Raw genomic sequence first — 27,791 nt, forward strand, 5'->3', positions numbered from 1 at the left:
ATTCTCATCAACCAGTCAACAATTATGAGAGAATGGTTTCATATACGTATGATTTTTATCAATGAAGTACAAATGGATGATACTAATATATAGAATCAATAGGCAAGTGAATACAACCTTTATAATGAGGGTTAAAGTCTTCTTTCTTAATCTGCAAGTGTAACAGTGAAACACAAGGAGACTACATATATTAAACACATATCAATACCTTAGTTTGTTCAACTAGCTGGATCTGTTGTGATTCTAATTTCGTATTCATTTCAGCAATGTTTTGTAGAAACTCTTCTCTCCCTTTTTCCAGAGCCTCTTTCTCTTCTAACTGTTGAGTGATTTCACTTGTCAGTGCATGCACTCTTTCCTGTATGTCTAAGAAAAAGAAATTATTGCCAATTAAGTCTAGAAGATAACTAAATGAAATGCTGTTATCCAGTGAGGACAGTCTTTCACTCAAGCTAGACAAACATAATACATCCAAAAACTCAATCCTCCACAATGCAATCCTCCAACTATATTCACTAATTCGTCCATATGATCCATCAAATGTACCTTTCTATCAAACTGTTTCCATTTTTGTATTCTATCATTCTTAAAACTCTGTGCCTTTCCTACTTTTACAGCAAAGTTTTCAAAACTAACTATTGTATACTATCACTTATTTAAACTAATGTGCCCAGCTCACTTTTGTAAGGTAGCATTAGGGAATCAATAAACAAACATTTTCTTTTGCAAACATTCTGGCTCACTGACATATCACCAAAAACATATTTTTCATTAATCATTTTCTCCATTTCCACACTCTAAGAAAAGGAGAGAAGAAGTACCTATGATGAGTTTTCATACGGCAGGGTTAGTGCACAGGCCATTTTCTTTTAATCATAAGTGCCTGATCTACCCCAGCTGGGTGTGGAGTAATTATGATAAAAAGATACACACTTACAAAGTGTAAAAACTTTTTATTTTCACTAAAAGCACGGTATTTCATTAGTTCACTTAAGTCCTTTGATTTATGTAAGATTAACAACACTTTTCTGGATAAATGTCTGCGTGTGATGATAAAACTTAAGAAAACTAGTATGAAATTCTGCATAAATAAAAAACATTAAAAAGTATTTTATGCATTTGTGTATATTACTATTTCAGTGACACTGCCAGACTACACCTGCTCATAGTTAAACTTTAAGTGAAAAGTCACACCTGGAAAAGTTACATTACTGGATTAATGTCTTGTTGAACTTTTCACTCCAAATGAGTCCATCTTTTCCCTACTACTGATTGTTATGCAGCATTAAAGCTGTAGCAACCCCTAAAGGAGAGGTTATGATTTTATACAATAATAATAATAATAATAATGATTTCAATGAAACACCAACACATTCCATGAGAACTCATCAAAATCACAATCATACCTTCAAGTTTCTTTTCTTTTCTTAAAATAAGGGCCTCGTTCTCTTGCAAGCTCTTCTCCGTACCTTCTAGCTTTTGCTTCAGTTGTTCTACAGACTCCTTTAGGCTGTCACACTGAGCTGTTTTCTCTGTGAGACTGGTGTCAGACTGTTGTAAATGGTTCTCTGTATCTTTCAGGGAAGTTTGTAAAGACTCCAGTTCTGCCCTGAAATAACATTTTCCTGATAGTATTGTATGCAAAGCAGTTGAATATCCATGCACACATGTATGCAGTTACACACACAAAACACAATGTCCAGACATGATAATTATCTCATAAAGTTCTATACAGTAGTAGGATAGCATGGTAAGTCCACTTAAGAAAGTTAGGTGTCTGCCTATTTTTTTCATGCTCCAGGGTTAAGACTCAGCACCCTATTTATGCAAATATTCTCCAAAGGGACATCAAATGAAAGGGGTTAGCCTGAAACTGCTCTCAACAAGAAATGCAAGAATCTTCGGGTTGGTGGAGAGAGAAAAAATAATGAATGTATGGAGATAGAAGTTGTGACCACTTTTAGAATGAAAAAATTAGGTGTTTTGCATGAGACAATGATAAAAGGTGATGGGACAACCTTCAAATGGAATGATGTAAAATTAGGACTTTAAGATGATATAAATAATCATGCAGAAAAAGTATGGTTTTAAAAGATATTTAACAACAATTGTGTCAGTATAAGAAAGTTAGCTAGTTAGTAAAAGCTCAAATCTAAGTACCTTTTTGTAATTATCATTCTGTACACTGAAGGGAGACAGTTTTGCACTTGTAAGGCCATATGTCTTGAGTTTCATTATCATCAAGTAGCCTTTTCATCATCTGTACAGTGCCAGTATTCACAGTTTCATTGCTTAGTCTATTCCAACCATCCATCCAGAAACCTTACGCTAAAACAGTACCTCATCCTTTCTAATAAGCTTTTTTCAGAGTTTCTTGTCAAAGCATCTGGTTACTCTGGCACTGCATCACATGAAAAACTGTTCACTGTTAATGTCATCCAACTGATTTAGAAATTTGAAGCTTTTAATGAAGTCATACCTCTCTACTTCCTCCTCCTTGGAGGATAAATTTGTACTGTGAGAGGTTGAGAATGTCTGTAATAATTGCTTATATATGTACTATGAAATGATAGAAAGTAAAAATTAAGAATGTAGACCTACTGGAAAAAGTGTGTGGTGGGTGACTTCAATGGATGGATATGGGAAAAAGAGGAAGAGGGAGAGATAGGTGGGAAAGAGATCCCAGGTATGAAATACAATGTAGAAAGACTTCATGGAATGTGTAGCTCAACAGGCATGATTATTTTAAATGCATACTTCAACCATAATGTTCATATATACATATGGTTCAGATATAGGAAAAACATGATAGACAACAGCATAACTAATTTCTCTTTGGTAAGAAGGTGCATGATAAGTATGGAGCATGATGTGCAGCCTAAAAGACAGTTTGGTAAACCTTTCACTGTACATTGCGTGGAAGTAGAACAGTGAATAAAAAAAAAAGGATACAAGTATAAAAGCTGAGAAAAGGTGTGAAACTTCACTCTCTTCAGAAGTTGAATGAAAAGCTGAATCCAAAACAGTATAAGGTGAGGTTGAGGTGATGCATAGGCAACTTAAAAGTGCACTGTTAGAGGCTGTCAAGGAAATGTAAGCATTTTTTACATTTATGCTTAAGTCCAAAAGTCTGTTTGATTTATGATGGTCATTATGAATAATCTTGCTATGAAAAGTTTGGGTGTTACTGGACTCTTCCCCATGAGGTTACATTTTAAGAAGAAAGTCACCTCTGGCATGACTGTATCATTGTCATTGGATTAAAAGTACAGTCTCATCGAGGAATTTCTCACTCCAAAGGAGTCCCTCATTTCCCCGCTACTGATTATAGTAAAAGAATAGGAAGCTGCAGGAGCTCTCTAAAAAAAGTTTTGGAGTTATAATTAAAATTGATTTGAAAAACCCAAAACTTGTAAACTTAGAGCTGACAGATATAATATCATTTATTATTTAGGTAAAGCTTTTTTGTAAACAGGAAATAATACTCATAAAAACCATTTGATTTGCAAATTCTACTCCAAACTCCAAAAACCATGTGCTTTGCAGATCCTATTCCCACTGCCAGGAAAGCCTTCTTTTACGGTCCTCTGTGTCTAAGTATTGTTTTCCTAGAGCACTTGAATTCTTGCAAATTGCCTGCAACTTGCAAAGTGTTGTTTTCCTGAATTTTTCGACTATTAGTTGTCACTGGTATTCCACTAAAGTGTTCTCTACCCCTGTAAACTGAACTCCAACCAGTCCTAATTGCACTCTCTTTCCCACTGTATATATAGCTGTTGCTAATTCACTGAATTAAACCTCTCCACAAACACCTGTCTAAGACTTTTCCATCTTGTGAATGATGCTATTAAATGTTCTCCACACCACAATTTCTACTGTTTAAAACCAGTTCATACTTAGATTCCAAATTAATATGTTAGGGTTAGACCAGGGAGGTATATTACCAGTACTACCAACCTGATTATTGGGAGGGTTTGACATCTGCTTAGTGAGCCAACACTTCAGTGGATATCAAATTACATTCCTCTGACCCAGGTAGCTGCCTTTTCTGCCTCACTAATATGTGGACTATTAGAATTCTGTCCACAAACGTATAATCTATCCTTGTTATACATAACACTTGACAACACTTAACTCACATAGCTCATTCTTCATAACTCTACTTTTTCCTGCATGAGCACTATACACTAGCCCTGTCTTTTAGCAAAATGTTAGTAGAATTAGACAGAAGTATGTACAAACATTTAGGCAAGAGCATTAGGTAGAAGTAGTTGATAGGAGCATTAGATAAACATACTCAGTAGGAGCATAGGTAGGAGCCTCAGCAAACACTGCACTAGAGTTCTCCTCTGCCAGTGGTCTGTTAAGGGTGAGGCAATAAAGGCTAAGAAGCATCACTGGAGTTCACTTGTTATGGTGACTCTACTGCCATGGCCACCCCTTTGATGGAGTTCCAATTAGAACAGGCATCAGAGATATAGATAGGCAGATATGTTCAGGGTCAGAATATATCATCTTCAATACTATATCTTGCAGTCTGTAACTAAACTGTATACAATTTAATTATGTTAACATGAGAATATTCTGTCACTGACCCTCAAAAAACCTGCAGACAGAAATTTCCAAGCAGTTAGCATATATCTTCAGTTACAATCATTTTGCTGCAACCTCTACAGTCTCAGCCACAATTAGATGTCACACAGTATCCTTTGGTGATTATTCAATTTTCTGTTCTTTACTATTGCCATTTACTTGTACCAATCATTTTCTTTCCACTTCCCTGTTTCTACTTTTCACCTGGTGTATAGTTACTTACAGAAGTACTGCTAACTCCTCCCAAGCTGTGTCTCATGGGGGTGAACTTTTGTAAGAGTCAGACCAACAACCAGATTTCTTAATTAAACAGTTCAAGAACTAACATAAGCTATTCAACACCATAAGGTGTACAGACAGTCTGAAACTGAAATATATGAGGAAAGTTTTCCATGCTCCAACCTGTTCTGAGTGATGGAAATGATAAAAGAACAGTATTTAAGACATTTATTTATAGCTATCAATCATCTTATCACCATTCCCACTTACATCACATGGATCATGTGCTGCATCCTTTCAATTTACTGATATACATTCTCAACCCTTGTCTACTGTGCTATAGAAGAAAAGCAAAGACTTCCATGCTAATATAAACACTGCTTACAAAGAGTAATAAAGTCTCCATTCACCATGATACTGAGAGACAATTCAATGTTGATTACTAACAAAAGTCAATGATACCAACTTATCACTGAGTATATAGCATGAAAAATAGAAAAAAAAATGATAATAAAATACATATCTCTATCTTCCAAGAGCACAATATTTGATGACATTACAAAAAGAAAATTTCTATATTTATCCTTAGTATGAAATCATAAATCATAGATGACAGTCACCAAGAAAATTTTTCTTCGGAAAGAGTAATACAGAAACCATCTTATGTAAAAGTAATTTATAATGAACATAAACAAAATACCGTATACACAAAGAGTAAAACAGTGAAGCCATCATAGAATTCAGAAATAGATGTGATTAAAAACAAATCTGATCAAATGGGGTATAGAGCAAAAGCTACAGTACAGAGAAATAAAACTACAGAGTTTAGAATTATGGGATTCTCGGCATCTCTTGACAACTATCTGAATGAGTATTGTAAATATATCCACTATTATTAAATCCCTCTGCAATTCCATGAGGTAGATCAGGGTATATACAGCCTCTTAAATTCCTTATACATATCTTAAATGTCTTGATTATACATCAGAAACAGTACACTATACTAAATTTTCATGTCTACCTGTAACAAGGAAAGTTAGGTTAACTCCATAAACTAATCCCATCCATGAGATTCCATAAACACGTCTTGAAACTTTAAGCACTTACCTTAAATATAAATCAGCTGTGTAACTTTAAGCACTTACCTTAAATGTCTTTCCATAGCCCTAAGAATTTCCTCAGCCTCTTCCTGTCGCTTCTTCTCTTGTTCATTGTTCTGCTCTGTTTCAACCTCTAATTTTGCTAACCTATAGAAGAAAGGTTTACTACAGGTACTAATATACTACAACCAGAACATGTTACAGTGCCAACAAATATGCTGAGAGGTGTTGAAATAGTCAATAACAGAGATATACTCTCACAATACTACAAGTCATACTCTATAATATAAGGTGGCTGAGATGACAAAAGTTCTGGGAGCATTGAGGAATGTATGGAAAGAGAATTCATGATCTGGAAGGCAAAAATGGAATATGTTTAAAGGTACAGAAGTCCCAACAATGGTGTGTGGATGCATGGCAAAGGATACTGATAAGAATGTGCAGAGGTTGGATGTATTAGAAATGAAATGTTTGAGGATAATATGTGGTGTGAGGTAGTTTGATTAGGTAAGGAATAGAAGGGTAAGAAAGAAAAGTAGTAATAAGGAGTGTATGGTTAAGACAGCTGAAGAGGGTATTTGGAAATTTTTTGAACATGTGGAGAAAATAAGTGTGGAGAGGTGATAAAGAGGATATATTTGTCAAGAGTGGAGGGTACCTGAAGAAGGGGTAGACCAAACTGGAGATGGAGTAAGGAGTGAAAAAGATTTTGAGTACTCTGGGCCTACACATAAAAGGCATGACCAATACAGAGTGAATTGGAGAATTGTTGTATAATGGGACAACATGCTGTCAATAGACTGAACAACGGCATATAAAGCAGCCAGGGAAAACCATGGAGAGGTCTGTGGAGTCTGGTTGTGGATATATATATATATATATATATATATATATATATATATATATATATATATATATATATATATATATATATATGGAGAGAATGAGTGAGGAAAGATTGACAAAGAGAATATATGTGTCAGAGGTGGAGGGAACGAGAAGTGGGAGACCAAATTGGAGGTGAAAAGATGGAGTAAAAAGATTTTGAGGGATCAAGGCCTCAACATGCAGGAGGGTGAAAGGCGTGCAAGGAATAGAGTGAATTGGAACGATGTGGTATACTGGGGTTGACGTGCTGTCAATGGATTGAACCAGGGCATGTGAAGCGTCTGGAGTAAACCATGGAAAGTTCTGTAGGGCCTGGATGTGGAAAGGGAGCTGTGGTTTTGGTGCATTATTACATGACAGCTAGAGACTGAGTGTGAACGAATGGGGCCTTTGTTGTCTTCCTAGTGCTACCTCGTGCACATGAGGGGGGGGTTGTTATTTCATGTGTGGCGGGGTGGCGATGGGAATGAATAAAGGCAGACTATGAATTATGTACATGTGTATATATGTATATGTCTGTGTGTATATATATGTATAAGTTGAAATGTATAGGTATGTATATTTGCGTGTGTGGACGTGTATGTATATACATGTGTATGTGGGTGGGTGGGGCCATTTATTTGTATACTTAACCAAAGTTTCCTGCGTCAGCGAGGTAGCGCAAGGAAACAGATGAAGAATGGCCCAACCACCCACATACACATATATATATACATAAAAGCCCATACACGCACATATACATACATATACATTTCAATGTATACATACATGTATATACACATATATACACATGTACATATTCATACTAGCTGCCTTCATCCATTCCTGTTGCCATCTTGCCACACATGAAATAGACGAAAAAAACCAAGGTAGCGCCAGGAAAAGACAAAAAGGTAGCATTAAGAACAGAGGGCAGAGCCTAAGAGGGAAAATCCTCATCTGACCCCCTTCTCTGTTCCTTCTTTTGGGTAAGTCGAAACAAGGGGAGGATTTCCAGCCCCCCTCCATCCCCTTTTAGTCGCCTTTTACGACATGCAGGGAATACATGGGAAGCATTCTTTCTCCCCTATCCCCAACAAGGCCACATTTGTTCACTCTCAGTATCTAGCTGTCATGTGTAATGCACCGAAACCACAGCTCCCTATCCACATCCATGCCCCACAGACCTTTCCATGGTTTACCCCTGATATTTCCCATGCCCTGGTTCAATCCATTGACAGCACGTTGACCCAGGTATATCGCATCGTTCCAATTCAATCCATTCCTTGCAGCAAGCCTCTCACCCTCCTGTATGCTCAGGCCTCAATCACTCGAAATAATTTTCACTCCATCCTTCCAATTTGGTCTCCTACTGTATTTTCATTATCATCATTATTATTACAATTATCTATTGTTATAAATAATATTTTTATTATTACCCCAGAACCACTTTTTCAGGGGCTCCTGTAGCTCCAAGGCTACACTACACTCAGTGGCAGGGAAAGGATGGACTCTTTTGAAGCAAGAAGTTTTCTGATGAGGCTGCTGTTTCATTAACTGACATGAAACAAGGATTTGAGTCAACATAACACCTAGACTATCATCAGAGCATCACATTAAGGTAAATGCTATTCTAGCAAATTATCTGCTAGTTAATATTATGGATACTTCTGAATGCATACAGTTTACAAAAATACTTATGGTATATATTAGGCCCAAATTAAGAATATCCACTGAGTATATATCTTCAATTTAGTCAACTCATATAGTGGGTCCACTGGAGGAAAACAAAGATCTTGTCTGTGATATGGGAGATGCATTACAGTGAGAGGATAGTAGCCATGAATTTACCAATACTGAAGAACAGGAGGGGAGACATGATTACAAGTTACAAGCCTCTAAATTAATCAGACAACATTGGTAATGAGTCTGGGTGAATAAGGAAGACTAACAATATCTGGATATTGTTGTCATTGCCTAAAAGTCTGGATGAATTTTTTTTTTCAGATATGCATACTTAATTTGAATCTTTAAGACTCACTAAGAAGCATCCTGAAAATCTTAATTCCATTGGAATACTGATAAGTTTTTGGTTCTTCAGTGTCCAGGTAAACATGGTGTTAGAGTACTGCATAAGCTATTTCATGTAACTTCAACCATATGATAAAAGCATTTGAAATGCAAGTCAGTTTACCGGTAAAAGTATCTGGACACATTATGTCTGCTTATTATTTTATTTATTATACTTTGTTGCTGTCTCCCGCGTTAGCGAGGTAGCACAAGGAAACAGACGAAAGAATGGCCTAACCCACCCACATACACATGTATATACATACACATCCACACACGCACATATACATACCTATACATTTCAACATATACATATATATATACATACACAGACATATATATATATATATATATATATATATATATATATATATATATATATATATATATATATATATATATATATATATATCTTTTCTTTCTTTCATACTATTCGCCATTTCCCGCATTAGCGAGGTAGCGTTAAGAACAGAGGACTGGGCCTTAGAGGGAATATCCTCACCTGGCCCCCTTCTCTGTTCCTTCTTTTGGAAAAAAAAAATATATATATATATTTTTTTTTTTTTTCTTTTTTTTAAACTTTGTCGCTGTCTCCCGCGTTTGCGAGGTAGCGCAAGGAAACAGACGAAAGAAATGGCCCCCCCCCCCCATACACATGTATATACATACGTCCACACACGCAAATATACATACCTACACAGCTTTCCATGGTTTACCCCAGACGCCTCACATGCCCTGATTCAATCCACTGACAGCACATCAACCCCGGTATACCACATCGCTCCAATTCACTCTATTCCTTGCCCTCCTTTCACCCTCCTGCATGTTCAGGCCCCGATCACACAAAATCTTTTTCACTCCATCTTTCCACCTCCAATTTGGTCTCCCTCTTCTCCTCGTTCCCTCCACCTCCAACACATATATCCTCTTGGTCAATCTTTCCTCACTCATTCTCTCCATGTGCCCAAACCACTTCAAAACACCCTCTTCTGCTCTCTCAACCACGCTCTTTTTATTTCCACACATCTCTCTTACCCTTACGTTACTCACTCGATCAAACCACCTCACACCACACATTGTCCTCAAACATCTCATTTCCAGCACATCCATCCTCCTGCGCACAACTCTATCCATAGCCCACGCCTCGCAACCATACAACATTGTTGGAACCACTATTCCTTCAAACATACCCATTTTTGCTTTCCGAGATAATGTTCTCGACTTCCACACATTCTTCAAGGCTCCCAGAATTTTTGCCCCCTCCCCCACCCTATGATCCACTTCCGCTTCCATGGTTCCATCCGCTGCCAGATCCACTCCCAGATATCTAAAACACTTCACTTCCTCCAGTTTTTCTCCATTCAAACTCACCTCCCAATTGACTTGACCCTCAACCCTACTGTACCTAATAACCTTGCTCTTATTCACATTTACTCTTAACTTTCTTCTTCCACACACTTTACCAAACTCAGTCACCAGCTTCTGCAGTTTCTCACATGAATCAGCCACCAGCACTGTATCATCAGCGAACAACAACTGACTCACTTCCCAAGCTCTCTCATCCCTAACTGACTTCATACTTGCCCCTCTTTCCAAAACTCTTGCATTTACCTCCCTAACAACCCCATCCATAAACAAATTAAACAACCATGGAGACATCACACACCCCTGCCGCAAACCTACATTCACTGAGAACCAATCACTTTCCTCTCTTCCTACACGTACACATGCCTTACATCCTCGATAAAAACTTTTCACTGCTTCTAACAACTTCCCTCCCACACCATATATTCTTAATACCTTCCACAGAGCATCTCTATCAACTCTATCATATGCCTTCTCCAGATCCATAAATGCTACATACAAATCCATTTGCTTTTCTAAGTATTTCTCACATACATGTATATATATATGTATATATATATATATATATATATATATATATATATATATATATATATATATATATATATATATATATATATATTCCCTCAACTGCCACATTACTCACCTTTGCATTCAAATCACCCATCACTATAACCCGGTCTCGTGCATCAAAACCACTAACACACTCATTCAGCTGCTCCCAAAACACTTGCCTCTCTTCATCTTTCTTCTCATGCCCAGGTGCATATGCACCAATAATCACCCACCTCTCTCCATCAACTTTCAGTTTTACCCATATTAATCGAGAATTTACTTTCTTACACTATCACATACTCCCACAACTCCTGTTTCAGGAGTATTGCTACTCCTTCCCTTGCTCTTGTCCTCTCAATAACCCCTGACTTTACTCCCCAGACATTCCCAAACCACTCTTCCCCTTTACCCTTGAGCTTCGTTTCACTCAGAGCCAAAACATCCAGGTTCCTTTCCTCAAACATACTACCTATCTCTCCTTTTTTTACATCTTGGTTACATCAACACACATTTAGGCACCCCACTCTGAGCCTTCGAGGAGGATGAGCACTCCCCGCGTGACTCCTTCTTCTGTACATAATTCATACTTGCTGCCTTTATTCATTCCTGTCGCTACCCCGCCACACATGAAATGACACCTCCCTCCTTCCGCACACGCCCAAGGTAGCGCTAGGAAAAGACAACAAAGGCCACATTCGTTCACACTCAGTCTCTAGCTGTCATGTATAATGCACTGAAATCACAGCTCCCTTTCCATATCCAGGCCCCACAAAACTTTCTATGGTTTGCCCCAGACGCTTCACATGCCCTGGTTCAATCCACTGACAGAACGTCAATCCCGGTATACCAAATCGTTCCAATTCACTCTATTCCTTCCACGCCTTTCACCCTCCTGCATGTTCAGGCCCCGATCACACAAAATCTTTTTCACTCCATCTTTCCACCTCCAATTTGGTCTCCCACTTCTCCTCATTCCCTCCACCTCCGACACATATATCCTCTTGTCAATCTTTCCTCACTCATTCTCTCCATGTGACCAAACCATTTCAAAACACCCTCTTCTGCTCTCTCAACCACACTATTTTTATTACCACACATCTCTCTTACCTTTTCATTACTTAGTCAAACCACCTCACACCACATATTGTCCTCACACATCTCATTTCCAACACATCCACCCTCCTCCACATAACCCTATCTATAGCCCACATCTCGCAACCATATAACATTGTCTACTTATGGAAACTATTTGCCATCTCGTTGCAGTACTATATAAATAGTAACAAACACACCTAGTTAAATTTTCCATCATGCACATACAGCTGAAATACAATTTATGTAAACTGCCTAGTCACAAACTACAATGCACCACAGTATTATGTAGCACATTCCAGTATAAGTAAAAAGCTAACCTTTCATTGACATCACTCAGGTCCTGCTCTAACTTGACCTTTTCAGAAGTTATTATTGATATCCGTTCCTGTTCCTCATTTAACTGGAGATTTGTTTTATCCAATTCACATTGCAGATGAGTGGTTTTCTCTTGATATTGTTTGAGTGTCTCTGAAAACCCAAAAATGTTAAAATTATTGAAACACCAAAAACTCCCTAAAATCTATTTTCTAAATGATTGGAACAATGATGAGCATGCCAGCCATAACTGTCCATACTTATCTTTCTTCAATCAGTCATGTCTTGAACTTCATTCCTTTGAGTTTTCTCTCAAACTGGGATAATGAATATATAAAGGTGATTTAGAATAGGCAGAGAAGACAACAAAGAAAGAAATTAAAACCACATTTATGCTTCCATGAAATCGTAAGACAACATAATACAGAATACTTCAGTTTAAAGTGCAAAGAACTGAAATTAATGGTTTGAGATATTTCTGTGGAATTAGTTAAATGCTAAAACCTATGGTTATTGGGCACTTTTCAGAATGAATAAGATATTCAAAAACATAAGAGGATTTACATAGAATGATTTCTTTTGGTTTCCTTAAAAATCTGAAACCTTAAAATCATTTTGATAAAATTATGGATTTTAGCCTCCTTCACAAAAAATTGTAAGTATTCACATTACATTTACACTATTACTGTCTAAAATTTATCTTTCAAATTCTTATGTTCCTTGCATTATTAGTATAAAATTTATGTGTGATTCTGAGACTCCTACATTTTTGGCATTCTGTTTGTACATGTTCCTTAGTAATACTGTAACTGCAGGTGTCACATACTGGGGTAGGTCTTTTCTCCATTAAATTACCATGGGTCACCATTAGTCATCAGGCTATTAGAAAAAATAACAAATGCTACAGGTGCTGAGCTTATGAGGGACCAGCACCCGTAAGAAAAATAATCAGTGTACTTCAATAAAGTACAGCTGTTAAGAAATGAAATAATACCAGTTCACAAAAAGCATACAATGTTGAAAACTGGTATGCAATATGCACTGTTTGTCAGCTTGTTCATTCAAGAAGATTAATTGCTGATGCTTGTCTTATAGATCATTAATGAAAAAAGCACCCTCTTGATTAGAAATAAGTTTCTCATTTACTAATTTGAGAAAAATGAATAAAACTATCCTGGTCATAATGAGTAAAACTGTACTGGTCATAATAAAGTTTTAAAAATCAAAATGACAATAAAGAGTGTATTTTCTATCAGATAGGGATCCCCTATTAAAAACAAAGTGCTATTTGCACCACAGATACTTAACCTGGTGTTGGTAAACATAGTAAAACCAATCCTAAGTATGTGATTGACACAGAGATGTCACAAATGGTGATCCATGTTGAACGAGGAATGCCATCTTGCAACACCTTCCTTTCTCCTTTGTAGTTTATTCTTTTGGGTACTGAAGTCTCACATACCTTGCCATGTGTAAATGTATTGTAATTATCTATTCTACTCACAAAATCAATGTAATGTATATAATTCTCAGTTACAGAATACTAAATATAGTTGCTTTAACCTTACATCTGCTATTTTATTAGGTGATACTATCATGTCCAGGACATCAGCAAAATTCTACATATATGCTTTGAGTGGATTCTTATAATTCAGTCTTGGACCTTTTGAGCTATGGAATATACTGAAGCTTAGTGTGATATGGCTTGCAGTGCACTATGGGGATTGGAATAGATTGTAAATTTCTTTTTAAGTAGATTGTTCACTTAAGTGCAGCCTGAATACCATATATTTCTGCAGTAAATGTGTAAGATTCTCCAGGTAGTTTTGTTCAACGAGATTCTCTTTCAATAACTAAAGGTAAAGCCTATACCTCTGTTGCATTTTTTACAATTAGTAAATACCTTTATTCTTCATACTTTCATATTCGCCATTGCCCACATTAGCGGGGGTAGCGTCAAGAACAGAGAACTGAGCCTTAGAGGGAAAAAGCCTCTTTTGGCCCCATTCTCTGTTCCTTCTTTTGAAAAAGTAAAAACTGGAGGGGAGGATTTCCAGCCCCTTGCTCCCATCCCTTTTAGTCACTTATGACATGCATGGAATAAGTGGGAAGTATTTTTTTCTCACCAGTATGACAAATAGTATCATACTGAATGAATTTACTTTTTGTTATGACAATGTTGCTTTTGGTTGTTTTCAGCCAGTCCCTGCAAAGTTTGATCTCAGGGACCTTTCATGAAGAGTAACAAGCAAAAACCACTCTCATGAACTGCAGTTTTTACTCTTACCTTAAAAGATTTAGTGAACTTTGAAAGTTAATCAAATACCTCAGTCCTCTTAGCAGCAGAAATACATTTATAAGAAGAGTTAGTTGATGTTTGTTTAAGCCTAAAGAAATACATTATGCCAATTTCATCTCATTTTAAATTTGTAAGGAGCTCGCTCAAATCGGCACATAGACTTTCACTTTTAAAAGACATCAGTGCTCCTGTGCATATTGTAATACTATGATTATGGGCAATATCAGCCATTCTCAGGATGTTTGCTAGTGGCCAATGAATCAATATATGTGGCAACCATGGTCCAATATAACCTTCGCATGGCTTTCTTATCTACCCCATAGTAGTAGTGAGACACTACCTTCAAACAGTTTATCATACTAGCATGAGCAAATATATGTGATGCATTCTAATGACTGTGGCTGTTTTCATAACTGACTCTGATACACAAAGGTTGATATGAGGGCCATGAGGCTTGAGGCACTCTGTTCATCCAATACTGATGGGCATTATAATAAGACATGCTTAATGCTGTTCACGTACAACATCTAACACCTAATATATTGTCTTCATGAAGTAGTCAGGTAATGTCGAGTTAATTTTTGTATCATAAGTTCTAGGAGAGTTGGGGTGAGCGAGTATCACTAAACATTAGGGAGAATGCGAACATATTTTGGAAGGAGGTTAATAATGTGCAGGAAACAAGAGAACAAATAGAAACATCAGTGAATGGAACAAAAGGAGAAGTGGTAACAGGTAGTCATAAAGCAGGGAGATAGAGTAGGTATTTTGAAGGACTGTTAAACGTGTTTGATGATAGGGAGTTTGGGTAGGGGTGGTGTGTGAAGTGAGAGAGTCATGGAGAGTGGTTTGAAGAGAGAATAAGTGGTGAAAGCCTTAAATAAGATGAAATATGGCAAAAAGACTGGAGTGGATGGTATTGCAGTTCAATTTATTAAGAAAGGGTGGTGACTGCGTAGTTAAATGTTTACTCAATTTTCAATGTAGGTATGGATCATATTAAGGTGCCTAATGAATGGTGGAATGCACGAATAGTGCCATTGTATAAAGGCAAGGGAGATAAAGGTGAGTTCAAACTAGAGAGAGATAAGTTTGTTGAGTGTACCTGGTAAGTTATATGGGAAGAGAGTGACAGAATGTGAAGGTATGTAAAGAGCATCAAATTGGGGAGGAACAGTGTGATTTCAGAAGTGGTAGAGGATGTGTGGATCAGGTGTTTACTCTGAAGAATATGACTGAGAAATACCTCAAGAGAAACAGGTGGGTATGTACGTGGCAGTTAAGGATCTGGAGATAGCATATTATAAAGTTGATAGGGATGCCTTGTGAAAGGTCTTAAGAATACAAGGTGTGGAAAGAGTTACTAGAAGCAGTGTACGGGTGTAAGGGAGTAAGGCATGTGTATGAGTAGGAAGAGAGGAGAGTGAATGGTTTCAAGTGCAGGTTGGTCTGCGTCAGGGGTGTGTGACATCATCATGGTTGTTAAAATTGTGTATGGATGGGGCAATATGGGAGGTAAATACAAGAATCTTAGGGAGAGGGGTGAGTATGCAGTCTGTAAAGGATGAAAGGGTTTGGGAAGTGAGTCAGTTGCTGTTTGTTGATGATACAACACTGTAGGCAGATTCAAGAGAGAAACTACAAGAGTTGGTGGCTGAGTTTGGAAGAGTGCATGAAAGGAAGAAGTTGAGAGTAAGTGTGAATAAAAGCAAGATTATTAGAATTAGTAGGGCTGAGGCACAGGGAAGATGGGATTATGAGTTTGAATGGAGAAAGTGGAGTGTTTTAGATACCTGAGAGTGGACATGATAGCGAGTGGAATCATGGAAGCAAAAGTGAGTCATATGGTAGGAAAGGTGGCAGAGATTCGGGATCACTAAAGAATGTGTGGGAAGAATGATCATTATTTGGGATGTGAGGCTTGGGTTATATATAAAACTGCAGTGAAGGGTGGGTGTTGGAAATGAAATGTTTGAGGATAATATGTGGTGTGAGGTGGTTTGATTGATCAAGCATTGAAAGAATAAGAGCATACACATAAACATATACATACACATACGCAGCCACATACATATATACACATGTAATAAAAAGAGTGTGGTTGAGAGAGATAAGAAGGGTGTGCTGAAATGATTTGGACATATGGAGAGAATGAATGAGGAAAAGTTGACAAAGAGGATATACATGACAGAAGTGGAGGGAACAAAGAGAACTAAACTGGATATGGAAGGATGGGATGAAAAAGATTTTGAGTGATTGCCTGAACATGCAGAAGAGTAAAAGATGTGCATGTGTTTGAGTAAACTGAAATGCTGTGGCATAAAGGAGTCAATGTTCTGTCAGTAGATTGAACCACAGCATGTAAAGTGTCCAGGGTAAGCTATGGTGAGGTCTGTGGGGCATCACACATGACCTAAAGAATGGATGTTAGCAGATGCAACCTTCCTTTGTCTGTGCCTTGCTAATGCAGAAAATGGCATTATAGTATGAAAAAAGTTTCAAAAATTACTGAGACACTTCATAGGTGCCACGGGTACTGAAACTGTTTTCAAGTGACCTCAATTTCATGATGTTGATTCCTTTATCAACATTTTTCAAATGCTTTCCAAATTTTTTCTTAAAAGAATCATATGCACCTAAAATCATCAATTAATGATATAATAATGTATTTCAACTAAACCATCCTTAAACCTAGTAAAAAAGAAAAAATCTGACAAAAGTTTGTGTGCATAGGGCAGATAGACAAAATGGAGAGATAATACAGGACAATCTTAAGAGTGTTTGTTGATGGAAGAAGACAGATCCAGGGGGAATGTACAGAGATGTACAGTTCTTGATAGTTATGTCTTGGAAAACTAATTGCACAATGGGAAGAAGTAGCCAGGACATAAGACAGCTGATTATATAAATATGAATATGTAAGGTAAAACCCTCCTTACCACTGGGTCTCTCCAAGTCTGTTTCAAGTCCATCATCATCTTGAAGTGTAAGTTTCTTGAAGCTCACTCCTCCACCTTGGGCTAAACTGATTTCTCCTTCATCTCTAATATATAGAAAAAGATTTCTGGAGTGTAACTTCACAATACCTAAATTTAAAATGAAGGAAATCATTACATCAGCTTAAACATATACTAATTTGCTAGGAAACTAAACAAACTCAAACTTACAATGGAACCCATACAAGAACAAAATTTTCCTTTTGCACATTTAGTGATTTAATGCTAGAGGGGGGCATAAAGTTTTGCTTTTAAACTGAATGATATTCAATATTTACAAAAACTGTTCTTGAAGTTTTATATGTTGAGTACATATCCCCAACTTACATGGGTAGGGAATGTGAGGACATATTCCTAACACAGGTATAGAATGTCAGTACATATTCCTAACTTACACAGGTATTGAATGTGTCTTTAAAACATTAGTAAGCTGAGTAACTTGTACATTTAGGGCTGCCATCTTTTCTCTTACTGCAAGACCCTCTGCCTCTGCACGCTTCTCTGCTTCATACAGTTTCTTTTCCATTGCTGTGAGTTCCCCACGGAGACGTATAACCTACAATAAAAAATCTCGTACAAGAACACAGATAATCTTTTGCCAAAAACTCAGCAAAGCTAATGAAAAATCATGAGAAAATATAAATGATCAAACTCTCACCCAAGCAACTCAATGCATCATGGTATCCAGAACTGTCCTCACTTTCCATTTTGAGTGAAAATGATTTGAAAATGAAAAAAGATAACACCTTTTTAATGCCTGTTAACCATTTCCTGCCTTACAAAGTAGCATCAAGAATAGATGATTGAGCTTTGGAGGAAAAATCCTCATTTAGCTACTTCCTTTGTTCCTTCTTTTGGAAAGTAATGATACTGATGGAGAGGATTTCCAGACCCCTACCCTATGCTCCTCTTAGTCACCCACTTTGACAAGCAGGAGATAATGAGTGGTAGTCTTTCTCCCCTATTCCTAAGGATAATAATAAGAGTAATAATAAATTTAATAATAATTAATTTTTTCATATGTATTTGCCATTTCCCCACATTAGTGAGGTAGCATAAGGAACAGATAGATGACTGAACCTTTGAAAGAAAAATCCTCACTTGGCTGCCTTCTCTGTTCCTTCTTTTGGAAAAGTAAAACCAAATGGGAGGACTTCCAGCCCCCAACTCCCTACCCTTTTAGTCACCTTCTACAACAGGCAGGGAATATGTGGGCAATATCCTTTCTCCCCTAGCCCCATGGATAAATAATAATAATAATAAGCTTTGTTTCACTCAAGAGCCAAAATATCCAGGTTCCTTCCTTCAAATGTACTGTCTACCTCTCCTTCCTTCTCACCTTGGTTACATCCATACACACTTAGACACCCCAGTCTGAGCTTTTGAGGAGGATGAGCACTCCTTGCATGACTCCTTCTGTTTTCCCTTTTAGAAAGTTAAAATACAAGGAGGGGAGGGTTTCTAGTCCCCCGCTCCCGTCCCCTTTAGTCGCCTTCCATGACACAAAGGAATGCTTAGGAATTATTCTTTCTCCCCTATCCCCAGGGATAATATAGAGAGAATGAGTGAGGAAAAGTTGACAAAGAGAATATATGTGTCAGAGGTGGAGGGAACAACGAGAAGCAGGAGACCGAATTGGAGGTGGAAGGATGGAGTGAAAAAGATTTGGAGTGAGTGGGGCCTGAGCAAGCAGGAGGGTGAAAGGCGTGCAAGGAATGGTGAAATGGAACAATGTGCTACACCAGGGTTGACGGGCTGTCAATGGACTAAACCAGGGCATGTGAAATGTCTGGGGTAAACCATGGAAAGGTCTGTGGGGCCTGAATGTGGAAAGGAAACCATGGTTTATGTGCATTACACATGACAGCTACAGACTGAGGATGAACAAATGTGGCCTTTTTGTCTGTTTTCCTGGCACTACCTCGCTGAAGCAGGGGGCAGCGATGCTATTTCCTGTGGAGCAGGGTGGCACTGGGAATGGATTGAAGACGAGCAAGTATGAATATGTACATATGTATATGTCTGTGTACGTATACATACATATGTATGTGTATGTGTATGGGCATTTATGTATATATTTGTGTATATGAGTGGATGTGTCATTCTATGTCTGTTTCCTGGCGCCACCTTGCTGATGCGGGAAACAGCAATCAAGTGTAATAAAATGACAAAATATAATAATAATAATTTTTTTTTTCGTACTATTCGCCATTTCCCGCATTGGCGAGTTAGCGTTAAGAACAGAGGACTGGGCCTTTGAGGGAATATCCTCTCCTGGCCCCCTTCTCTGTTCCTTCTTTTGGAGAAAAAAAAGAAAAAAAAATGAGAGGGGAGGATTTCCAGCCCCCTGCTCCCTTCCCTTTCAGTTGCCTTCTATGACATGCAGGGAATACGTGGGAAGTATTCTTTCTCCCCTATCCCCAGGGATAATAATAATAATAATAATAAGGGTATTGTAGTAGAATCTATTAAGAAAGGGGGTGACTGTGTCAATGATTTGGTAGTAAGGGTATTCAATGTATGTATGGATCATGGTGATGTGCCTGAGGATTGACGGAATGCATGCATAGAGCCATTGTACAAAGGCAAAGGGGATAAGTGAGTGTTCAAATTACAGAGGTATAAGTTTGTTGAGTATTCCTGGAAAATTATATGGGAGGGTATTTATTGAGAGGGTGAAGGCATATACAAAGCACCAGTTGGGGAAGAGCAGTGTGGTTTCAGAAGTGGTAGAGGACGTGTGGATTAGGTGTTTGCTTTGAAAGTGTGTGTGAGAAATACTTAGAAAAACAGATGGATTTGTATGTAGCATTTATGGATCTGGAGAAGTTTTGGAGAGAGGGTCGAGTATGCAGTCTGTTAGAGATGAGAGGTCCTGGGAAGTGTCAGTTGTTATTAGCCGATGATACAGCATTGGTAGCTGAATCGAGTGAGAAACTGCAGAAGTTGGTGACTGAGTTTGGAAAAGTGTGTGAAAGGAGAAAGTTGAGAGCAAATGTGAATAAGAGCAAGGTTATTAGGTTCAGTCGGGTTGAGGGACAAGTTAATTGGGATGTAAGTTTGAATGGAGAAAAATTGAAGAAAGTGAAGTGTTTTAGATATCTGGGAGGGGACTTAGCAGTGAGTGGAAACATGGAAACAGAAGTGAGTCAAAGGGTGGGGGAGGGGTTGAAGGTTCTGTGAGCAATGAAGATGTGTGGAAAGAGAGAACATTATCCCGGAGAGCAAAAATGGGTATGTTTCAAGGAATGGTAGTTCCAACAATACTGTAAGGTTGCAAGGCAAGGGCTATAGATGGGATTGTGTGGATGGGGGTGGAAGTGTTGGAAATGAAATGTTTGAGGACAATATGTGGTGTGAGGAGGTTTGATTAAGTAAGTAATGAAAGAGTGAGAGAGATGTGTGGAAATAAAAAGAATGTGGTTGGGAGAGCAGAAGAGCATGCGTTGAAACAGTTTGGGCATATTGAGAGAATGAGCGAGGAAAGATTGACAAAGAGGATATATGTGTCAGAGGTGGAGGGAACAAGGAGAACAGGGAGTGGAATGATGGAGTGAAAAAGAATTTGAGCGATCAGGACTTGAACATAAAGGAGGGTGAGAGGCATGCAAGAGAGTGAATTGGAACGATGTGGTATACTGGGCTCGATGTGCTGTCAATGGAATGAATCAGGGCATGTGAAATGTCTGAGGTAGACCATGGAAAGGTCTTTGGGGCCTGGATGTGGATAGGGAGCTGTGGTTTTGGTGCATTACATATGACCTTTTTTGTCTTTTCCTGGTGCCTGCCTTGCTGAAGCAGGGTTTAGTGAAGCTGTTTCCTGTGGGGCTGGGTAGCGCCAGGAGTAGATGAAGGCAGTATGAATATGTACATGTGTATACATGTATGTGTATGTCTGTGTATATGTTTATGTGTATGTGTTGATATGTATATGTGCATGTATGGGCATTCATATTATCCCTGGGGATAGGGGAGAAAGAATATTTCCCATGTATTCCCTGCGTGTCACAGAAGGTGACTAAAAGGGAAGGGAGTAGGGGACTGGAAATCCTCCCCTCTCGTTTTTTTTTTTTTTCCCAAAAAGAAGGAACAGAGAAGGGGGCCAGGTGAGGATATTCCCTCAAAGGTCCAGTCCTCTGTTCTTAATGCTACCTCGCTAATGTAGGAAATGGCGAATAGTATGAAAGAGAGAAATATATATATATATATATATATGTATGTTTCCTTGCGCTACCTTGCAAACGGTGGGAGACAGCGACAAAGCAAAAAAAAAAAAAAAAATATATATATATATATATATATATATATATATATATATATATATATATATATATATATATATATATATATATATGGATCTGGAGAAGGCATATGATAGAGTTGATAGAGATGCTCTGTGGAAGGTATTAAGAATATATGGTGTGGGAGGCAAGTTGTTAGAAGCAGTGAAAAGTTTTTATCGAGGATGTAAGGCATGTGTACGTGTAGGAAGAGAGGAAAGTGATTGGTTCTCAGTGAATGTAGGTTTGCGGCAGGGGTGTGTGATGTCTCCATGGTTGTTTAATTTGTTTATGGATGGGGTTGTTAGGGAGGTGAATGCAAGAGTTTTGGAAAGAGGGGCAAGTATGAAGTCTGTTGGGGATGAGAGAGCTTGGGAAGTGAGTCAGTTGTTGTTCGCTGATGATACAGCGCTGGTGGCTGATTCATGTGAGAAACCACAGAAGCTGGTGACTGAGTTTGGTAAAGTGTGTGAAAGAAGAAAGTTAAGAGTAAATGTGAATAAGAGCAAGGTTATTAGGTACAGTAGGGTTGAGGGTCAAGTCAACTGGGAGGTGAGTTTGAATGGAGAAAAACTGGAGGAAGTGAAGTGTTTTAGATATCTGGGAGTGGATCTGGCAGCGGATGGAACCATGGAAGCGGAAGTGGATCATAGGGTGGGGGAGGGGGCAAAAATTCTGGGAGCCTTGAAGAATGTGTGGAAGTCGAGAACATTATCTCGGAGAGCAAAAATGGGTATGTTTGAAGGAATAGTGGTTCCAACAATGTTGTATGGTTGCGAGGCATGGACTATGGATAGAGTTGTGCGCAGGAGGATGGATGTGCTGGAAATGAGATGTTTGAGGACAATGTGTGGTGTGAGGTGGTTTGATCGAGTAAGTAACGTAAGGGTAAGAGAGATGTGTGGAAATAAAAAGAGCGTGGTTGAGAGAGCAGAGGAGGGTGTTTTGAAATGGTTTGGTCACATGGAGAGAATGAGTGAGGAAAGATTGACCAAGAGGATATATGTGTCGGAGGTGGAGGGAACGAGAAGAGGGAGACCAAATTGGAGGTGGAAAGATGGAGTGAAAAAGATTTTGTGTGATCGGGGCCTGAACATGCAGGAGGGTGAAAGGAGGGCAAGGAATAGAGTGAATTGGAGCGATGTGGTATACCGGGTTGACGTGCTGTCAGTGGATTGAATCAAGGCATGTGAAGCGTCTGGGGTAAACCATGGAAAGCTGTGTAGGTATGTATATTTGCGTGTGTGGACGTATGTATATACATGTGTATGGGGGGGGTTGGGCCATTTCTTTCGTCTGTTTCCTTGCGCTACCTCGCAAACGCGGGAGACAGCGACAAAGTATAAAAAAAAAAAAAAAAAAAAAATTATATATATATATATATATATATATATATATATATATATATATATATATGTGTGTGTGTGTGTGTGTATGTATGAGTGGATGGGCCATTCTTCATCTGTTTCCTGGCACTACCTTGCTGATGTGGGAAATGGCAATCAAGTATGGTAAATAAATAAAAAAATATAATAATGATAATGATAATAATAATAATAATAATAATAATAATAATAATAATAATAATATATTATAATAATAACAATAATAATAATAATAATAATAATAATAATAATATCTCCTTGGGGATAGGGAAGAAAGAATACTTCCCACGTATTCCCTGCGTGTCGTAGAAGGCGACTAAAAGGGAAGGGAGCGAGGGGCTGGAAATCCTCCCCTCTCTTTTTTTTTTTTTTTTTTTCCAAAAGAAGGAACAGAGAAGGGGGCCAGGTGAGGATATTACCTCAAAGGTCCAGTCCTCTGTTCTTAATGCTACCTCGCTGATGCGGGAAATGGCAAATAGTATGAAAGAAAAGAAAAAATAATGAAATAATAATAATAATAATAATAATAATAAGGGATGTGAGTGAATAAGGCCTATCTTTGTCTGTTCCTGCACTACCTTGCTAACACTGGAAAAGGCGAGCAAGCATGAGAAAAATAATAAAATAAAAATAATAAAAATAATATTAAAGCTGATAACTATCATCACCTATGGCATGACTAAACTGTGACCAAACTTTCTCATGGAAAAGTAAGTGGTTACTTCTCAATATAATGTGAAGAGAAGGTTATGTTACCTTATCATTCATCCCTCACAAGCAACAAAGTTTCAACATCACATTTTGGTGTGGGGTAAACAGATGCTATGCAGTATGAAAACTCTTGTAAAACCCCTCCATACAACAAGATCCTAGACCATCTCCACTAATTACTCCATCACAACTTCTTCAAACATACATTTCTTGGCCTCTGGGCTTCTATATTTACACCCCAGAATTACTTCTGTTGAATATTCACCATCACTTTATTTCACCCACAAAAAGCCATGTTAATTTTCTAAGTTTTTCTGTTCTTACCCAACTCTCTCCTGTGTTACCAAGGAAATGTCACGAACAGATGAACATGGGCCTCACTTGAGCACATCCACTCCCTATATGTCATGTATAATGTATTGAAACCAGAGCCTACTATTCATAGCCAAGCCCCACACATTATTCCATGGTTTACTAAGTTTAATCACTTCATATGCAATGGTTCAGCTCAATGACAACACATAACCCCTATATATAACATCAACCTAATTCATTATATCCCATGCCTCTCACCCTCTTGAATGTTCAAATTCCAGTATCCCAAAGACTCAATCACTCAATCCTTCCATTTCTTCTGTAGTTTCCCCATCCCCCTTCCTCACTCCATTTCCAACCCAAAGATCCTTTTTAATTGCCTTTCTGCACTCATCCTTTCTATAAGTTCAAACCATTTCATCACACCCTGGTCTATTCTGTCAAACACTGTGGTTGCTAGCATATGCCTCTTTTATGGTGTCATTCTTTATACAATTAACATACCTCAAACCATGTATTGTCCTCAGACATTTCACTTCCAATACATCAGCCCTTTCCCTTTCATTTTCATCCAAGGGCTAAGACTACCAACCATACAACACTGCTGAGACTATTATACCTTCAAACATCCAAATTTACCCCTAAAGACCTCTCACTTCAGACCCTATTGTTCTATCCACTGCTACATCCGATCCTAGGTACCTAAAGCACTCCACTTCTAGATCCTTCCTATTCAAGCCATCCTGTCATATATTCCTGCAGAACCTTGTTACCTCACTTTTATTCATATTTACTCTCAACTTTCCCCTTTTATACACACAAACTCTGTAACCAGACTCAGCAGTTTATCTCTACAGTAAGCCACCATAGCCATGTCAACAACATACAGTAACTGATTTACATCCCATGCTTCCCCTATCCCCAACATACCGTATATCAGTCCCTCATTCTAAGACCCTTGCATTCATGTTTAACTTTATAGAATCAATAAAAGAGGAGCATGGATGATATATAATCACAAGGCCATGTAGGATGTAAGGCAACTCAGGGCTCATAGGAGATAAATCAAAATGTTATTAACAATATGAGAAAAGGCAAATCAGATGACACAACGGTGGATAAATGAGGATTATATTAATTCCATATGATGATGCAAAGGAAGAAGTCATTGTTGACTGAGTGCAGTAGATGCAGCACTTCAGTTTCTTCAAAGTTGCTCTCCTCTGACCCAAGTAGCTGTCTTTTCTTTCTGCATCACCCACATGTGGACTGCTGTAATTCTATCCACAAACACAATCTATCCTTGTCACACATAACACTTGACAACACTCAACTCACTCTTCGTTAGTAAATTTTCCTGCAGGGAGTGCTATGCATTAACCCTTCCTTTTGGCATAAGGGCAAGAGCAATAGAGAAGCAGTAGGTAGGAACATTAGATAGATGTAGTAGGTAGGAACATTTTGGTGGAGCATTAGGTAGGAGCCTCTGGAAACACTACTCTAGAGTTGCCCTTGGTCAGTGGCCTGTTAAGGGTGAGGCACTAAAATGCTATGCGGCACCAGAAATTATCAGTCATGGAGACTCTTTTGCTACAGCCACCCCCTTAAAGGGATTCAAGAAGAGAAAAGACATCAGAGATACTGAGAGATAGATAGAATATATGTCAGTGATCCCCATACTTACCTCCTTAGAATCATCAGTTGAGCCATGGTCACCATCAGCTGCCTGATCACCGCCTTTGTCACCACACAGTACCTCCACTTGTCTCTCATATCGTTCGTTCTCCCCTACCAACTATAAATGTAAAATGTTAAGTTGGGTAACCAAACTTAAAAAGCATAAAAGAACATACAATATGAAAACTTCTAATCTAAATACAAAACCCTATAACAATACTCCCTTTCCCCTATCATTCCTGTAAAGGTAGCAACAAACTCTACATGTAGTACCACAGAAGTAATAATGCTTATAACAATCTATATCCATAGTTGTAACGTAATGTAATGTAATGTAATTAGAGGACTTAACAGTGTGCTGAGTAGATTATCAAGAAGCAATGTAGAAGTGTAAGAGAAGCTTGAAAAAAAAATCACTTCATTCTTACAAAAGTCAGCTTTAATGAATAAATGAACTGTATAACCTCAGAACTTAATTGAAAAACTCTAATATCTTCTCGTATGGCAACACACTGACAATGTCTCTAACATGAAAATTCAGACAGATCCAAAGATTGATATATCAAACACTGAATGGAGTGAACTTAACTTACCCTTGATAATTCTTGTAAAAGTGTATTATTTTGAAGTCTGAAATCTTCTTCCTGGTCCCTTAACTTGTTTCTAAGATACCCATTGTCACGGATTAGCATCTCTACTTCTGAAGCTTTTTTTGATGTCCTGATTAAGACTTGATAACGGCTATTTTCTTCTTCTAAGTTCTGTATCCTTATCTTAGTTTCTGCCAATTCTTAAACACAATAAATACAAAAGAAATGTCTATTACTAAAATCTTGGGTAATTAGTCAGTATACATAAGTCATTAGTACCAGTTCTGCTAATGATATAAATTACCTCTAATGTTATTCACAGAACTGTTGGTAATTACAAACTTACCCTTTTTGTGTTTGCGCAGAGTATCATCCAAGGAATAATTCCTTTCTCGAAGTTCTAGAAGTTGATTCTAAAAAGAGAAACCTTGTATGCAGTGCACCCTTCGTATAAAGAGCATTTTTAGTCATCTAGGTTTCGTATTAACGAGAATTCATAACAGAATCAACAGAGTAAACATATGAGAAAATGCATAGCCTTACAGAGATACTTCCTTGTTGAATCAAAAGAGATCAGCCACAGCAGTCCCACTGTTCTCCCAGCAACTTTGTGCAAAACCAATACCAATAGTAAATAAAAATGGGATGATTGACCTCTACACCCCTAATTACCAAGATGTACAGTGTATTCTGTCAACACAGACAATGTGCAGTTACAATATCCCTAGCTCTTCTTCAGTTATCGACATGAATGTAGTCTTAGAAAACAGTTACAACTTCCTCTTCATATAGAAGAAAAACGTTTTTTCTTATAATAAAAGATGTCCTTAATCACTAGTCAATACCCAGGCAGAGGAATGGCAATACCACAGTAAATGACTTGAAACTGTTAGCCTCTCAAATGCCACACCGTACAAATGTCTTGATTGACAACAATTACCTAAAATTATGCGATTAAAATGTATTTTCAGTTACTGGAATTCTAAACAAACAAAAAAAACTGAAAGGAATTACATGGAATCTTTTAAAGCAAATTATGTGTAATACAAAATAAAGGAGCAAATTTACTTCAGGGATTTAGACAAATTAACAAGTAAATATATATCACATATCAAGACAAAAAACATGTAGCTCAAAGATCGATATAATTTTAACAGTAAGAAACTCACAGAATTATACATCAACTTGATATTTAAGAGCAGTATCCTCTTACATCTAAATACAACACACTTTATATGGCTGTCCCAAAATGTTACCAACTTTGACAGTTCCAGCGATGCATATGTTGACAGTGTGTGGATTATTGAATAACAGAGATATGAATCATAATAACTAGTTCAGCAGTATTGCAGATGGCTT

At 37.8% G+C, this 27,791-nt stretch overlaps 1 protein-coding gene across 2 annotated transcripts in view; it reads right to left on the reverse strand.

The window, feature by feature from the left end:
* The window catches only part of LOC139759240 (GRIP1-associated protein 1-like), a 43,679-nt gene that overhangs the window by 15,119 nt on the left and 769 nt on the right, over nucleotides 1-27,791 (reverse strand). Inside the window, exons 2-10 of one of the 2 annotated variants that reach the window (XM_071681352.1) lie at nucleotides 26,779-26,845; nucleotides 26,436-26,632; nucleotides 25,850-25,960; nucleotides 17,870-18,030; nucleotides 17,418-17,521; nucleotides 12,182-12,332; nucleotides 5,958-6,059; nucleotides 1,407-1,609; nucleotides 209-366 (exon numbers count right to left, since the gene is read on the reverse strand). In XM_071681352.1, coding sequence (XP_071537453.1) covers nucleotides 209-366; nucleotides 1,407-1,609; nucleotides 5,958-6,059; nucleotides 12,182-12,332; nucleotides 17,418-17,521; nucleotides 17,870-18,030; nucleotides 25,850-25,960; nucleotides 26,436-26,632; nucleotides 26,779-26,845 — 1,254 coding nt within the window. The remainder of the gene's footprint in view (nucleotides 1-208; nucleotides 367-1,406; nucleotides 1,610-5,957; nucleotides 6,060-12,181; nucleotides 12,333-17,417; nucleotides 17,522-17,869; nucleotides 18,031-25,849; nucleotides 25,961-26,435; nucleotides 26,633-26,778; nucleotides 26,846-27,791) is intronic. The other variant, XM_071681353.1, reaches the window with a different exon arrangement.

Source organism: Panulirus ornatus, chromosome 32 (genome assembly GCF_036320965.1).
Source record: "Panulirus ornatus isolate Po-2019 chromosome 32, ASM3632096v1, whole genome shotgun sequence".
Classification (NCBI taxonomy): Eukaryota; Metazoa; Arthropoda; class Malacostraca; order Decapoda; family Palinuridae; genus Panulirus; species Panulirus ornatus.